Here is a 13,003-nt window from a genome sequence, read left to right on the forward strand (position 1 = left end):
GTATAATGTTTTTTTCCCCCACCACCACGGGATTGTTGCGTCCTTCCCAGTTTAAATGCCGACACAGCAGAAACATTCACCGTGGGTCAGCGGGCCTCCGAAACCCAGACTCCAGCTGGTTGAACCTCCCCAGCTCCAGTCTGCTGGACGTCTGGGATTGCAGGGAACGGTGTAATTCAAAGTTTTGCATTGATTAGCACCTGTTGTCTCTCCGGCCTCATCCAATATCACTGAGCACCGCGCCCCATCGCTGCTGCGTATCGCCTTTTGCCGATGTCTCGCTCCCAAATCCATTTCTGCTGTTCGCAACATTTCTGGGTGAAGTCTGGTAACGTCTCTTTACGCACACGGGGCGCAGTGTAAAAAAGTTGAAGTGTAAAAGTAAAACTGGCTACCCGTTTTCCGGAAACATAGAAAGGGAAAGGAACATTTTCTCAAGAAGTTGTTTTAAACGATGATGCACAATTCCGAACAAGGCTCTGCTGAATTTCTCGTGCAGTTCGTCTCGGACACTGACGAGCCGACCGCCAGCGTGGAAGAGCCGAGGAAGAACAGCGTGTCTACCACAATTAAAACACATCAATTAAACTCAAACTATTAAACCACCATCATACTCTCGATATTTGTCTAGAAGTCGAATTCTTTCTGAAATTATAGTTGTCTTTTTCTCGGGTCGTGGCACTGAACCCGAACTGCCGAACAGCGGTGGGGGAATTCAGGTCTGAAGCGTCACTTAACGTCCCGGAGACGCTGACTTCGGGACCCGTCATTCAGACACAGTGGGGAAAGTGGTGTGGACTTCTGCGAAAGGACCCGAAAAAACCCCGATGTTTCGAGTGCACGATCAATACACGACATTTAAAAATAGGAAGTTTCCACAAGGAATGTTCTTAACTGGCGCACAAGTGGGGCCCAATGCGATCTTAATCATACAGCGAATTAGTATTTAAATTATAATTTTATTTATTTTCGACAATAGCCCTTACATATTTGTGCTCCGCAACAACAGCAATATAATATTCCGTGAAAATACGCACGCGCTAAATCCTTTTCTATTGCTATAATCGTGCAGCTTTATTAATTTATTTTTTAATTTAGCGCCTTTCTAAGCGCCGCTGTATCTGGAAAGATTCAGTAGAACTGCGTAATATCTAGATTTTACCATGGAGCAACTCAAATAATAGTTTACAGGCACAATAAACAGGACTGGGTTTAGTATTAATGGGTTTAACATTAATTTTGCTCGTAAAAGATTCATTCGTGTTTTGCGTATTGTGAACTATTTGGAAGAAATCTGAAATCCATGACAAATATTTATTTGTATTACAAGAGGCTGAGCGTCGCAAAAAGCGATCAGTCTAGAAATAAACCTCGGACTTTCTAGATGGTTAGAATTTAAAACTGTTGTTGCATCAGATTTGAAAGGGTCCGACTCAGGACACTGTACAGAAAATCATTCAATGCAACACCTTCCTGCCATTTCATTGCCATTAACGTAAATTTGGAAATTTCCAAATTTCCGGACAGTAAACCTAATTTGGAAGACAGGATTAAAAATCAGTTTCTGGATAATTTGCGGACGCTCTCCGTGAATTATTCTTCACAATTTCGGCATTGCCGCTATTAGTAAATGGCATTTATAATATTGATTTAATTCTTTCGACATTATTGATTCGTACGGTTAAGTTTGGGTTGATGCAGTGTTTCTCATATCGCTGGCACTCTGTGGGCTATCCAAGCCTTGTAGTCTCGATATTGTTATCAGGCATGTAACTCAAAAGCTACTATCTAACGCTTTCGCCTTGAAACGGGCAGAGACGCGCTGCTGCAAGAAAACAGCCCATCAGATTAAAGCGATCGAGCTGTTCAATAAGATCCATTAAGAAATGTTCAAATATTCCTGGATTCATACACCCTAACCCTACAGCTTCCGTTTTGAAATGTGAGTAATTGAGTAAGAACAGGTGATGTCGATGTGGTATGTTTAAATCGTTTTAAGTCTCACTTATAGTCCCTGATGAACTTTTTTGTAATCATTCTAAAATAAAAAGAGACATTTGCAGTGGTTTATTCTAATACACGTGCGGATTTCATGTAATGTACCCTCACCATTGATGCCTTCGAGGTTTTTTTTGTATTTCAGTTGAGTATTTCCTTTTATTACAGATAGAAATGATCAATCGTTTTCATGCGCTTTTAGAATCGAGTAAAACGGCTTTATTCGGTGGTCATTCTGTAAAAGACATTGCCGCTGGCGTTTTGTGTGCTTTGCCAAATACAAATTGGCGAAAATAGTGTACGTTCTTATTGTTTTCTGTTAAACAAGTCTATCAACACGCCGACAAATAACACCCAGTCGCAAAATAAGCATACACCAAAGAATGAAATCAATAATAATTTGATTCCTTTTATATATATTTAAATAAATATATATTTTCTATTTTTACCACAGTAGTATTTCTAAAGATTTACAACGATAACCTTCCTGGGCACATTTCAAATAAATATTTCAATTGACATGCCTCTTCTGAATTAAATAGGAATATCGAGAGTGGTCAATATTGACAAGATGTACTTTCTGTAAATGTTTAGAAGACGTTGTCAAACTTTCCATTAAATCTGCCGCACCTAGCCTGGGTCCAGAGCTTGTGTCTTTTTTGTTTCAAAATCTAATTTTACAGGAATGGAAGTACGGTGTCAAATTAAGACATTCTAAGCCTGGTTTCACAATAGTAATAAGGTTTTAAGGTTGTTGTAGATTAACATTTTCAGGTAGTGTTGGGTGATTTTTAGAAAGTGACTATTCTATTTCTGTAACGGACAGATGCTAACACTTAGTCGGTATTTGTAGAGCAAACGTTTTCATTGATCTGTGGAAAACGATGTAACACTGTTAGTCTCGCAACCTGTCCTTCAAGAGATTCAGTGAAACCACAGATAGGGAAACATTAAATAATGCTGACAGGAAATATCAATATAGTTTATTGCAAGGTGTAGTCCAAGTAGCCAGAGGTCTTGCTCCGTAACCTCAATCATCCTGGAAATATTTAACAGCGAGCCGCCATTAAAAAGCAGACCACACTCCAGTCCACAGTTTTAATAACGCGTTTGGTTTTGATGCGATTTAAAACGGCATCGCTCTTGTTTCATTAGCGCAAGTATCCCTGTCGCAAACCCGCTGCGGCGAATGACGTGTTTCGCTTTGTTACAATGCACCAGGATGGCACGATAACGCGCGGATAAAGTTTATCACTTGGTCAGTCGTTTGGAGAGCCACGGCCCAGAAGTGGACCAATTACCAGCTTGTCGGCCGCAGCTGGAGGTGGAGTCCTGCGGTCACTTTGTCCTTATAAGCCCCGCGGGTGCCGGCGGTGGACATCGCAGTCGAAGCCTCCAGCGCCTCAAGTAGCCCCCCCAGCGATCTCAAAAAAACACTCTCCACAGCCTTCACCATGGTGCACTGGACAGCAGCGGAACGTCAGGCCATCGCCTCCGTCTGGGAGAAAATCAGCCTGGAGTCAGTCGGCAGCCAGGCTCTCGCAAGGTATGCTACACCGCGCCTTCATCTCACGCTTTCCAAAATACATCCCTGTGCTAGAAACACGCGTTGCGCTACAGATGCTGAATATCGCTCGAGGCTCGGCCTCGGTCTAAACGTTAGAATCGCAAGGGTGTTCCGCTCTAAACCGAGTTTGTCTGAAAATTTTACTCAGTTCTACGCAAATGCTATCGTGCAGGGCCCTAAAGGCATTTGGTTCACGTTTTCCCGTTAATCTCTGTGCACCGTAGTCAAGCGAATAAGAATCGGTCTCCTGTGTCTCGGGACACTGGGAAACCTCCTTGTTTCTGCTCAATCGTGTTCACGCGCTTTGCTTCCGCAGGCTCCTGATCGTGTACCCCTGGACCCAGCGGTACTTCAGCTCTTTCGGAAACCTGTCCAGCGCCGCCGCTATCCTGGGCAACCCCAAGGTCAAGCATCACGGCAAGACCGTGCTGACCGCGCTGGGCCAGGCCGTGAAGAACATGGACAACATCAAGGCCACCTTCTCCAAACTGAGCGAGCTGCACTCCGAGAAGCTGCACGTGGACCCCGGCAACTTCCGGGTGGGTGACCCTCCTGTGTCTCGCTCAATAGCTACAAAATGATTTATGGCTACAAACCGTTCTTAAATATATATATATTCATTGAAATATGGTAACTTTTAAGGTTTTGAGAAATAGACCGCATCCCGCTCGCAAAGTGATCCTGATGAGGATAAACGTGTTAACAGGCGCAGAGCGCGGTGGCCCAGGAAATAACTGTCTCTTTCTTCTCCCTCGATGGACAGATGCTGGGAGAGACTCTGATCATTGTCCTGGCCGCGGAGCTCGGCGCTGAATTCACCCCCGAGCTGCAGGCTGCGTGGCAGAAGCTGCTGTCCGTGGTCAGCTCCGCCCTGAGCCGCCAGTACTACTGACCCGGCCCTGGACTGACCGCCCCGGCTCTCCGGCTCGCCGGGCTGCTGCCCACTACTCACCGCCTCAGGGCAACGGCGTGCATACGCGGTTATTCGTAAATACAGTCCCACACTGTCGTGTTTCAGCGATGGAGAGAGGGCGTGTGTCAGAACTTGGAGTTTTCAACTATTGTAATAATAAACATTTACCGTTTCAACCGAAGCTTTGTTGTCTTTCGTCTTTTACATGGTCAAATTAAACAATTAAGGGCTTCTAACTTTAAATACTTTTAAACGTGGGGGGGAGGGCATTCTTAAATGTTTCACTACTGCGATTGCAAATTTTACCAGCATAATTTATATCGCAGCCCTTGACTTGTTATAAGAGCGGTCCACCGACACATGGTTCTCGAGTCGTGCCTACGTGGTCATTAAAAACAGCCCAGGACGTTGCTCTATAGAGTTGGGGTGTGAGCCCCGAAGTCCTGACCAAAGCTCCCTCGGGACTCGGTGCTTGCACAGCCAGGACCTCTTAAAATTCCCCTTTAATCCAACCTCTTTCTCCCTCCCGCATCTAACCTGCTGTGCAGAATAGCTCTGTGTCTCCCAGGTGGGGCTGCAGCTCATGGGTGAATGGAGTGGACCCCCAGTTAGATTTATGGTGCTTTGAGATTTTTTTTTAGAATGAAAAAGCGCTATTAATATACAAATTCATTAAAAGCAAGAAACAGTTCCTAGCGACAGAGCAGATTGTCCTAAATTCCGATGTTATGTCCAGGGATCTCCAGCGGAATTTTGTAGCGCCTGGGTGTACTGATTAAACGCTACACAGTCGAGAGCTGTCTAGAGCGCAAATGAGAATAGCAAACCCGGACCACCTGAGCTAGACTTGAGAACTGACACTTTGAAACAAACGTTTTAATAAACGCCATAGTAGTAATATGCCATTAGTAGTAATATGAATAGGCTTAGTTATCAATGTATCCATACACTTGTTTAGCTCAGTTTCAGAGCACCTTATAATCATCTTCTGTCCTAAGGCAACCTTGTAAGAAAAGCCGTTCCCTGCTTTGGTTGCCAATCGATCCGAATAGCGATACTTGTGAATAGCCTAACCAATGCTGTCTGAAGCAAGAAGCAGTGAAATCCAATCCCAGAATTCCCACACCTGCCAGAATCACACCGCCTCCCACTCCTACTGGGAGAGGGCGGAGGGAACTCAGCTGAACTGGCAGCCAGTGTGTGATCTCCTGTCCCAGCCTGAGGAGCAGTGAGCCTGTCTCTCAATAGTCCCCCATATGTTTGCATGTAACTGAATTATGATGTGCCTGTATTGTAAATGTCTGTAGATTTTTATTCATGTTAATTGTATGTGTTTTGCTTTGGCAACACTGTACTGTACTCATCGGCCATGCCAACAAAGCGTCTTGAATTGAATTGAGTGGAGGTGCCGCGCTCTTGGTACAGCAATGCAAACACAGATATTTTAACAGTCCAACAGAAAACATTATACCGGACCAGCACATCCGCCGGAGCCACCTTAAGAAATAAAAGCTCCAACGAGCCCCATGACCAAGGCGAACGAGCTCTCGCTCGGCTCTAACTCTGCCCGGTAGAGCTCGGTCTCCTTGTCCCTTTAAACTAAGCTGTGAACCAGTGGGTCTTTTCTAGATCCCCACTATTTGCTCATTATAAAACAAGACGAGCTGCTGGTCACTCCACTTCTCACCCTCCTGATTAATTCCTCGAACCCCGTTTCCAGGTGGCGCGGGTCCCTCACCGCTGAGCTCCTTCAGAATTTCAGAGCTGCGGCTGACCAGACGAGGCGTGGGAGTAGGCGTGGGCGTGGGCTGTGGGCTGTGGGTCACATCTGCGTTTCCACAGAGTTTTACCGCTGAATGATGTGCTGTATTTGCTCTACGACGATCGCAGCTCTACTTGTAAAATGCGGTAAATAATTATAAAAACGTCATATGCTGGGATGAGAATCGCCACTTTCCGCTGTATTCGGATCTAAAAGGCAAGCTGGGCTTTAAAGGCAGGGATGGTGTTGTGAAATGTGTCCTACTGATTTGAAAGTATCATAGTTCGATTCTGGAAAATTATTACAGTTATTACAGTTTCTGGTCTGTAAACTACATTTAAAATCTGCTGTGGAGTGGTATCAAATTCTGAATTTCGTACAACAGGCTGCAGAGTGTTGATATATATTATATAGAACAATACAAGATGCAACACTTTTAATTCTAAGCCAGAAAGACAGTGTTAGAATTAAAATATAAACTTATTTTTTTATAAATTCCTTAACATAACGCTGACGTTTGACAATGCATTCATGAAATGCTCACACAAATGGGTAAATTACAAGGCACCCATTAAGACCCGAAACATTTTCAATGATCTCACTTGATACACAGCATGAAATATGCGTATTTTACTCAATTTCTCATTATTGTTTTAAATAATACCATATATATATTCTATATTTTGAGCATTGAAACTGGAATATTGAAAGTGCTATTTCATTTACTATATATCAGCATCCTGGCATAGTTTTAGATGACACGTCCTGAAACAATAAATGTTTTATTCAATAAAACGAGTTTCCCCCCCCTGAAAACCACAGTGTCAGGTTCTAAAACTACGTTTCCTTGTACTTAATACACAGCCGGGAAATATATATTCCAGGATTTGATCCTGTTGCTGCATTTTATACCGCTTTATATTAGGTAGTGCTTCCTGGAAAATATTAAAACAGGAATATAAACAGGAAATTAAAACAAAATAAAAATCTTTTAAAATTATTTAAAGGACGATGCATCTACAGTCTACATATGGACTTTAAGAAAAGATCTTAAAGTTGAAAGAAGAATTTTAAAAACAATTTGATCATAATTTGCTCTCTGTTTCTCTGCGTGAAGGCTTTTATTTTTTATCGTTTTTTTACCGAAGAAACTTTTGCAAGTAAAATAAGAGTAGAACTTTTACATTTTCTTTTTTTTTAACGATTGCACTTTTTTAGAATCGGCCAGCAGAGATAGGGGGTTGGGGGTGAATAGAGAGATATATAAACGTATTCAAGTTTGCATTACAGTAGTTTTGTTATTACGAACAAAACGTTAACATAGAAATATGACTAAATTTCAGAAAGTAAAATAATATTTTAATGATTAACGTTAACGAGGTGAACGACTATTTGCTTATGTAAGTTTCAGGGTAAATGGGACACAATATCAACTCACTGTTCGGACGCAGTTGGCTCTTTAATAAGCTGTTTTATTGTCTTGGTTTCTGTTCTAGTTAGTGAGGGTTTTTCTTCTACACTTTATGTCTTTCTCTGCTGTTTTTAGTGTCCACGACATTTCACATTTCATCAACGAATGTACATTTCGAATCGCATTTATTGATCTATATAGACACAATTAAAAGCTAAAAATAGGGAGGTACGAGAATTTTCATTTTTTAATAACGCTTCGCGGCAAAATTAATACGTTTTGCAGCCTACGCATGCAGCCTACGCATGCTGACGCAGCTACCCACCAAAATTAATACGTACTGGTTATTAGACATCAAATTGGCACCCCTGCTTTCTCGTCGGATGTTCATACGTCATTGCTTCATTCAATTCATTAAATTTGTCAATTAGACTGATTCAAAGCATGAATAAAAAATTAGAACGCACAGTAATGGCTCAGACAAGGATTGTCTTTCATAATGAGCAGGCAAGAAACGTTTCAGTCGGAATGAAATGAAATGATTATAATGCTGCTAATAACAACAATATCAAAACGAATTTTAATTGCAACAGACGTTTCTGGACGCATTGCTCAATGAGTGGTCGGAGCGGTTGATTGAAATCTTTGAGAGTCCGGAATGGTTGCAGGTCTTGAGGACCGTGCTTGCGCCTCTGCCACGGCTCGCGTGGGCACTCCGTGGGTGCGGCTCGCTCCGCCGCAGCCGTGCCAGCCTCGCGCCGGATCCGCGTGGCACATCGCTTCCAGTTGACTCCTCAGACATGATTAAACGCCTATAGATGAAATACCGATTTAATACAGACCTTTAATATCAGTAACCATAATAACCACCGCATGGATTTGTCGGGGTTTCTTTTTTAAATGCTGGCCTTTCGCATGCACTGTGTGACAACTACTATCTTGTCCAAGACATTATAAATATGGGTATACCTGCATATACACAAACTGACGTTTTAAAGTTACTTTTCTTTATGTGAAGTATATTTAACAACGGGGGGATCAAGGCTGAAATATATGTATAATTTGCTCAAATACACGGTTATATGGGAATTTTGGACCTGAGGAAAAAATAACAACTTCGGTTTTTAATAAGTTTTCGTATTTTTTTATAATCAGGCCTGCACTCTTTCAGGGCACAATTTGGGTCATGCAGCCGCAGGGGCTGTATCTGTCCAGACGTCCTCGCCCACGGACGCGTGTTATCAGAGCGAGCCTGGCTCACTTATCTGTCCCGCAAGACGCGGGAGGCCCTGTGTCTCTCGCCCCGTATCAGACCGCACCTGCTCGGCCGAGGACATCCACCCCAACAACTGAATCCCGCTTTCTTTCGACTCCAAATTAAACTCAGACGCAAAATAAAACATTTCCACTATTGCACGGAACACCGCAAGCGGTTCTTTTATACGCTGGTTTAAAAAACATTCACCTTATTTAGAAGAAGAGAAAAGCCTATGAAAAAAAAAACCACACTAAAACAAGACTTGTCAAGTGTCTTTTCAAGACACTATTTACAATGTGGATTAAAGTGTTTCCCTGATCCTCTGCTTAGAAATCCGCCGTCTGCAAAGGACCACACTTTATAATACTCGTTGAGCGAAACGGCAGAGCGGATCAAGAAAGCCACCCGTTCCCTTGTGCTCGGTTATTCAGTGATACAGTTTTGATGCGGCTGACTGAATTAATCCTAGTAAATAAACAAGTAATTAAAGAGTAAACGGCCCCCAAGATTAAAATCAATTTCCGAACATAAAACTGAACAATTCAGTACATTTCCCCGTTAAACACGTCGGGAGCCGATTCTTTGATTTGATGGTCGGAGCATTTCGTGGTTTTCACGCCCGCTGGAGAGATGGATGACTCCAGTGCACAAGGGAACGCCCGAAGGAGCACGATTTCCTTTCTGACAGCTGGCATCGCTCCAATTAAAAAAGGGAGTGAATACAAAACATTGATTTTTTAAAGATTGTATCCCGCTTCGGGCACAAATACTACACCAGCGCAGATTAAAAAAAAAGCTCTGTCGAGTGTAAAAGTATGTGGAAAACATAGGATTAGTGCCCCATATCTATTATTATTATTATTATTATTATTATTATTATTATTATTATTATTATTATTATTATTGTTGTTGTTGTTGTTGTTATTATACTAACAATGATAATACTGTTACAACTAATAATAATAATAATAATAATAATAATAATAATAATAATAATAATAATATGCAGTAGTAGTATCACAATAAATATAACAATAGTACAAACTATTATTAAATGTATACGAATTCTACAAACCTCTAGAATTCTTTAATACCTATAGACAGGCCTAGGGAAGGCAAAATAACGGCACACCATGAGCGGCGGGTACCGTACGGTTTCCAGCAGATGTATTTGTTCTTGTTTTGGCATTAAGACACCGGGGGACACTTCACCCCACGCTCGCGAGTGGATAGCACTGTGTATGTAACACGCGTGCTGCGTCTCGGACAGGTGCAGCGTGGGGTCGGGTCTTTGGCTGCCCAGAAGCCGCAACTTCCCGATTCCGACTTGTGCCGCCGTGTCCTGGGTCAATACCGGGCGGGTGTGAGCCGCAGCTTGATTTCACGTCTGCGGGTTTGGAAACTCTGAGAAACACGCCGCCGGTTTGAGAGGAGGGCGGTGTGGAGCCACTATCACCGCGTCACGATCTCTGTCTCTCCTCTGGGCCTCCGAGCGCGAACGCCCCCCTGCCAGCCGGTTGGCTGCCCGGGAAGGGGGGAGTTCTCTCCCCCGGACTTAAAAACCCCACCGGCACCGCCGAGTGGCACTGAACACCGAACTGCTCGCACAGCTCGTCTCAGCCACCCAGCCACCCAGCTACCCGCCAACGCTCCGAAACCCGTCAGAATGGTCCACTGGTCAGACGAAGAGCGCAAAGCCATCACCTCCATCTGGGGCAAGGTGGACGTGGAGTCCGCCGGCCACCAGGCCCTGGTCAGGTACGGTGCGATTCCGCCTCGAGCTGCACGGGACACCGGATAAATAATTCCTTTTGCTTTAGCAAGTCGGTAAAGCATCGTAAAGGCGTAGTGTAAGTGCGTTTGAAAATCAACGAGGTCATCAACAACTTGCACTGAGTGTTACGTCGTTTTTGTTTTGTTTTTAATTGAGACGCTTAAGGAAATGTCCTACTTATTAACCTGTAAGTCTTCAGCCTACGTGAATGCCTTTGAACGTATAAATCTAGGTCTATGCGTTTACTAGACGTGATTGACGACTTTAAAGCAGCGACCCTCCCTTTAGGGGGCTGGGATAGGGCGTGGTGGCAGCCGTGCCTCGGTACAGGCGTTGAGATTGTGTCTCTCGTTGCTTCTGCAGGCTCCTGATCGTGTACCCCTGGACCCAGCGGTACTTCAGCTCTTTCGGAAACCTGTCCAGCGCCGCCGCTATCCTGGGCAACCCCAAGGTCAAGCATCACGGCAAGACCGTGCTGACCGCGCTGGGCGACGCCGTGAAGAACATGGACAACATCAAGGCCACCTTCTCCAAACTGAGCGAGCTGCACTCCGAGAAGCTGCACGTGGACCCCGAGAACTTCCGGGTACGTGCTGCAAACGCCGCTGGCCAGTGTCCGCCAGAATGAAGCACATAGCCCGAGAAACGCACAGCATGTGTAAATGGGAACAAGTCATAGGTTTGTTCCATGCTGAAAAGAGAAGAAAGAAAACACGTTTCAGCTGTGGAGCCTTCTTCAGGTGTGAAGGCTCCACAGCCGAAACGTTGTGTTTTCTTTTCTTCTCTTTTCAGCAGGAATAAACCTATGACTTGTTCCTTTGCAGCCTACACATGCTGATGCAGTTGACCACCTGCACTACTTCAACATATATATATATAAACTGAGACAAAGCCATGCCATCTGCTAAGCAGATAGAAAAGAACACTTTGGGAGACTAAAGTAAAAACAAGCTTTCTTTTTGGGGACTTTTCCTAACTACCAATTTGACACAGAACCCCCCCACGACAATAGCAATGAGTAGATCAGCTACAGGGGTTTCGGGACGGGCAGCGATCCTGGTCTGAATATGGGTCAGAGCAGCTGCTCGGACGGTGCGGCACCAGATCACACGCCGGGGCCACCCGCCCGGTACCTTTAAACCGCCTCACACCGAGAGTCACGCAGCGAAGAGCCGGGCCTGGCGGCCGCTGTGCTGCGGTGCCCTCCGCCTGAGGACACCCGCAGGCCTCGCTAAACTTCCCGAGCCACTGTCGCGCATTTTAAACGTGCTTCCTACGGCGAGAACGGGCCCTCAGCAGTCGGCTCACCTGCGCTCTTTCCCCTGTTCTTGTCTTCCAGCTCCTGGGCGAGACCCTGGTGATCGTCCTGGCCGGGCAGTTCGGCGCCGAGTTCACGCCGGCCGTGCAGGCGGCCTGGCAGAAGCTGCTGGCCGTGTCCATCTCCGCCCTCAGCAAGCAGTACCACTGAGCACGCGCGCCCCCGCGCGCCCGGCTTGATCCAGCCGCCATGAAATAAAGTGCTTTCTTATTCAGCACGCTCTCTCCCGAGTGATTTTGTTCTTTCAAATGGATTCATGGGGACCGATTGAAAAATCTGCTCTTATTCGAAGTCCATTGCTTGCTGTTCCTATCCTGCCCTTCTAATTAAGAAGCGTCTTACGGGGTTTCTCAAGTCAGGTGATCAGCTTCTGAAATCAGTCCATTCGTGGACAACAGCATCAATTTTTGGTCATGCACTGTAAACACACGTCTGGGACAGGGAACAGGCTAGCCAGTCATGTTGTTGAAGATAATGCCCTGGTTTCTTTCAAGGAGCAGCAGGATGAGATCCCTGGATCAATTAACTACTAAGTACCAAAGAGCCCAGATCTGCTTAATGGCTCCTCTGGTTCGTAACCATTCCTAAGTCTTTTTAGGGCAGTGAATTAAAATCCAGCTGCTTACGTATTGCCCTGACCTGCTAAGTAAACCTCAAACATATTGCCGCAGTGTTAAGAACAGACGTGTTCAAACATCGAGCCTGGCAGCAACATCAGGCCGAGGGATTATGGATTAAAATGTAACTCTCAGGTGTCTGAACACAGCAATGCTGCACACACTGGGTAAAGTGCTGTATGGAGGAATCGGCTACGTCGTGGTGGGGTTACCGGTTCTGCTCCTGGAGAGACCCAATCCAGGTACTGTTACAGGTCACTCTGGGGCGCCCCGGCTTTAAAGAGTAAATCAGTTCGCCGTGTAGTCTGTTTCCTTCAGACAACTCCTGTCTTCGGGATCTGTAGGCTCCTCTTACTTGGGTTTCAAACGATCCCTGAAATAAGCT

The 13,003-nt window shown here is 44.8% G+C and overlaps 2 protein-coding genes across 2 annotated transcripts; both read left to right on the forward strand.

Moving 5' to 3' along the window:
* Positions 1-3,360: 3,360 nt before the first annotated feature.
* LOC102693964 (hemoglobin subunit epsilon-like) lies at positions 3,361-4,659 on the forward strand. Its single transcript, XM_006637199.3, has 3 exons — positions 3,361-3,544; positions 3,882-4,104; positions 4,329-4,659. Exons 1-3 carry the CDS (start codon positions 3,453-3,455, stop codon positions 4,455-4,457), a joined length of 444 nt encoding a protein of 147 aa, XP_006637262.1. The 5' UTR covers positions 3,361-3,452; the 3' UTR covers positions 4,458-4,659.
* Positions 4,660-10,481: 5,822 nt separating this feature from the next.
* On the forward strand, positions 10,482-12,218 carry LOC102694168 (hemoglobin subunit epsilon-like). The gene is made up of 3 exons (XM_006637200.3): positions 10,482-10,667; positions 11,047-11,269; positions 12,023-12,218. The coding sequence occupies exons 1-3, from the start codon at positions 10,576-10,578 to the stop codon at positions 12,149-12,151; spliced, it is 444 nt and encodes a 147-aa protein (XP_006637263.1). The 5' UTR covers positions 10,482-10,575; the 3' UTR covers positions 12,152-12,218.
* The last annotated feature ends 785 nt before the right edge of the window (positions 12,219-13,003 follow it).

This window comes from Lepisosteus oculatus, chromosome 19 (assembly GCF_040954835.1).
Source record: "Lepisosteus oculatus isolate fLepOcu1 chromosome 19, fLepOcu1.hap2, whole genome shotgun sequence".
Taxonomy (NCBI): domain Eukaryota; kingdom Metazoa; phylum Chordata; class Actinopteri; order Semionotiformes; family Lepisosteidae; genus Lepisosteus; species Lepisosteus oculatus.

Coding starts and splice junctions, on each gene's coding strand:
- LOC102693964 (XM_006637199.3), top strand. CDS start 3,453: ATGGTGCACTGGACAGCAGCGGAACGTCAGGCCATCGCCTCCGTCTGG. Junction 3,545..3,881: donor GGCAGCCAGGCTCTCGCAAG/GTATGCTACACC, acceptor TTGCTTCCGCAG/GCTCCTGATCGTGTACCCCT. Junction 4,105..4,328: donor TGGACCCCGGCAACTTCCGG/GTGGGTGACCCT, acceptor CTCGATGGACAG/ATGCTGGGAGAGACTCTGAT.
- LOC102694168 (XM_006637200.3), top strand. CDS start 10,576: ATGGTCCACTGGTCAGACGAAGAGCGCAAAGCCATCACCTCCATCTGG. Junction 10,668..11,046: donor GGCCACCAGGCCCTGGTCAG/GTACGGTGCGAT, acceptor TTGCTTCTGCAG/GCTCCTGATCGTGTACCCCT. Junction 11,270..12,022: donor TGGACCCCGAGAACTTCCGG/GTACGTGCTGCA, acceptor CTTGTCTTCCAG/CTCCTGGGCGAGACCCTGGT.